Source organism: Triticum aestivum, chromosome 1B (assembly GCF_018294505.1).
Source record: "Triticum aestivum cultivar Chinese Spring chromosome 1B, IWGSC CS RefSeq v2.1, whole genome shotgun sequence".
Taxonomy (NCBI): Eukaryota; Viridiplantae; Streptophyta; class Magnoliopsida; order Poales; family Poaceae; genus Triticum; species Triticum aestivum.
The window spans coordinates 608,299,238-608,302,488 of record NC_057795.1 but is presented as its reverse complement, the minus strand read 5'-3'; the positions used below and the strand labels follow the sequence as shown (position 1 = coordinate 608,302,488).

General features: G+C 46.7%; 1 protein-coding gene across 1 annotated transcript; it reads left to right on the top strand.

Annotated features, from left to right (window-relative positions):
• Positions 1-406: 406 nt before the first annotated feature.
• Positions 407-2,789, top strand: LOC123096982 (uncharacterized). The gene is made up of 4 exons (XM_044518766.1): positions 407-753; positions 943-1,932; positions 2,166-2,321; positions 2,426-2,789. Exons 2-4 carry the CDS (start codon positions 976-978, stop codon positions 2,738-2,740), a joined length of 1,428 nt encoding a protein of 475 aa, XP_044374701.1. The 5' UTR covers positions 407-753; positions 943-975; the 3' UTR covers positions 2,741-2,789.
• The last annotated feature ends 462 nt before the right edge of the window (positions 2,790-3,251 follow it).

Sequence of the window (3,251 nt, the reverse complement as noted above, 5' to 3'; positions counted from 1 at the left end):
GCTGCTGCTGTATCACTGCTATTTGATGGATATTACCTATATAAAAACACTGGGAACAACGGCGACTTTGAAAAGAAAATTCGAATCATTTTCTTCACTTACGGGTGGCATAGCGGGTAATTTCTAGCAATTTCGAGGGGCGATTTTTGTGACGTACGGGCAGAAGCAATATCTGCTTTATTAGTAGGTAGGTATAGGTATAGAGGTATAGATATAGATATAGATATGGATATAGATATAGAGGTATAGATATAAATTAGGGAAAGATTTATAATATAAGGCGAAGTATGCTTAGACTAAAAAAAACATACCTTTCATTTGGTTGGGGCTTGGTAGTTTCGCAGACCGAAGGTCCGGCAGATATCGTGGTTCAAAAAAAAAAGTAGCCTTACGCGATTCACTTTCCAACAGGACAGAACACGTACCTGCCGAGTGAGTTGATTTGTTTTGAGCGTTCCTTAATTATTATCCGTGTGCGTTTTGGACTTTTTCTTTTTGAAGGAAGCGTCTTGGACTTGTTACCGAGTAGGGTTGGGATCAGTTTGGGCCAACGTATCGTCTTGTCTTTTAATAAGGAAGAGAGAAGAGAAGGCCATGGAAGCAATTTATATTTCATAAGTAGTACATAATACGTCTTCTTAAGCTGAATCGGCGAGTTGCCGCCAAAAGAAGAAGAAAAAAGATTGAATCGGCGAGCCGCGACACTAGGATACTACAATGGTCGTCGAGACGAGGCTCTAGGATCTCCCGGAGGTACGTAGTGCTTTAATTAAATTAATATTTTTGCTTGCATAATATTCTCTCCGTCCCAAAATAAGTGTATGACACTTTGTATTAAATTTAGTAGTACAAAGTTGTAGTAGTATTAAGATTGAGACATTTATGTTGGGACGGAGGGAGTAAGCAGATGGAAGCCAAATCTGAAGGACGTGCGTACTACAGGAGCTTGTGTGTGGGATATTCTCACGCTTGCCCATGAGAGACGCGGGTCGTGCGTGCGCGTCCTGCTCCACCCTGCTGCGCGTTTGGAGGATGCATGCCCATCTGGTGTTTGACGAGGACACGCTTGGGCTCCGACTGCTCCCAGAAGAAGAAGAAGAGCTCTTAGATGATGATGATCTTGACCCGCACCGGAAAGCCGTCCTTGAAAAGAAAAAGGACGAGCTCGTCCGGGACTTCGTCCGCTTTGTGGACACCACGATGCTGCGGCACCGCAGCGACACAGCATTGGAGACGCTCAGCGTCAAGTTCGCCTATCTGCAGCAGCGACGCGATGCCGCCTTGGTGGACCGCTGGGTACACTTTGCCATCGAATCGACCAGCACCAGGCGCCTAGAGCTCGACTTCCTAGCTCACCTCATGGAGCCATGCGGCCCAGACAGTCTGTGCTATGATTTTCCCTCCTCGCTCCTCCTCCTTACCCCAGCCGCCATGGCCCTGGAGCAGCTGCACCTGAGATCCGGATGCTTGCGGTGGCCGTGGCAAGACAATAAGTACTACTACGTGGAGCTGACCAGCCTGGTTCTTGACACCGTGCGCATCACCAGCCAAGACTTGGAGCGCTTCCTCTACTCGTGCCACAAGCTGCAGCGCCTGGAGCTCAACTACTGCGACGATCTGGTGTACGTCAAGATGCCACCTCGTCCGAGGCAGCGAGGCTTCAAATTTCTTGCCTTGCGGCACTGCCGCTCCGTGAAGACGGTGGACGTATCTGATTCTGGTGTCGCATCGCTGACTTTTGACACGATAAACCGTGGGCCCAGCATTCTTGGATCCACGGTGGCGCCGGCTCCGAATGTGACAAGGGCGAGCTTTCATATCTTGGCTAATCCCGTTGCACCTGCAGCTGCTGGCGTCTTTGAAACCACAAGCTTGGCGCGCCTCATGCCAGGCCTAGAGAGTTTATCCTTGAGAGTCACGATGCTAGTCAAGGTTCGTCTTCGTTCCCCCTACCTATTCCTTGCCCTTTTTTTTTGCTCTTTTACGAAAAGATCAGATATAAATAAACGTACTCCCTCTGTTCATTTTTGTAAGTCATTTAAGACAACTGAAAATTGAACTGTTTTAGGTGTTGTCTTAAATGTTTAAAACGTTTTACAAAAGTGGACGGAAGGAGTAATATAAATTACATCGAGTCTGATATCTGATATCGGTCATGCATGCAGGTAGTTACTTCACCAGCAAGCACCTGGAAATACCGTCATTTGAAGCGCCTGGACCTTTGGATGATCTTGGATGGCAAGAGCCGCCAAAGGAACGACTTCATTTTCCTTCACCGGTTTCTCGACGCAGCGCCTGCATTGGAATCGCTCTCGTTGCATGTACGTTTTTGCTCTCGCTTTTGGATTTGATTTGAGATCCAGCAATCATTCTTTTATAAAAAAAATATTAACATGCATGCATGGTTGGATGCATCATCATGCAGCTCATGAGCTCAGCCCCAGCTTTCGATGCATCCCGGATGCCCCCAGGCGACGTTGAGAAGCGCCTACACCTGAGCCTCAAGACCGTCACCATCACTGGGTTCGATGCTCACCTCGCTTCCCTAGAGCTCCTGCTCTACATCCTGGAAAACGCGCGCCCTCTTGAGCGCCTGTCACTTGATCCCGCATGGTACGACGTTGACAGCCAGATGCCTCAAATGATGCCCCCGGACGTTACAAGGCAGCGTGCCCGGAAGGCCATTACAAGGCATATTGCCCCCCGGATATCCCAACATGTAGCGCTACAGGTCTTATAATCACACAACTTTTTAGATAGTCGCGTTGCCGCGCCTGTTGATTTTACAATGGAACAATCATATTTCATGTAAATATATAGACAGGAAAGTTAAGCTTACATAAACTTGCTCATTGTCCTGTCCTGTAGTAATTGATGAGTATAATTGTACTCCCTCTGTAAGAAAATACTCCCTCCGTCTGGAAATACTTGTCGTAAAAATGACTAAAAATTAATGTATCTAACCCTGAAATACGTCTATATACGTTTATTCCTCCGACAAGTATTTTCGGACGGAGGGAGTATAAGATTGTTTAGAAAATAATAACATAATTAATTATGAAAGCAAAAACTTGTGACGAAAAACATACCAATAATTGTGTCATTGTTGATCAAAGCTTCTCTCTCTCTCTCTCTCTCTCTCTCTCTCTCTCTCTCTCTCTCTCTCTCTCTCTCTCTCTCTCTCTCTCTCTCTCTCTTTGTGCGGGGTTGATCAATGCTTTTAAGGGGAGTGCTTCGAGCACAACATGCCT

Excerpts from the sequence above, each read along its gene's own strand:
- LOC123096982 (XM_044518766.1), top strand. The coding sequence starts at position 976 with ATGAGAGACGCGGGTCGTGCGTGCGCGTCCTGCTCCACCCTGCTGCGC. Across the intron at positions 1,933-2,165 it reads GAGTCACGATGCTAGTCAAG|GTAGTTACTTCACCAGCAAG; the intron begins GTTCGTCTTCGT and ends TCATGCATGCAG. Across the intron at positions 2,322-2,425 it reads TGGAATCGCTCTCGTTGCAT|CTCATGAGCTCAGCCCCAGC; the intron begins GTACGTTTTTGC and ends ATCATCATGCAG.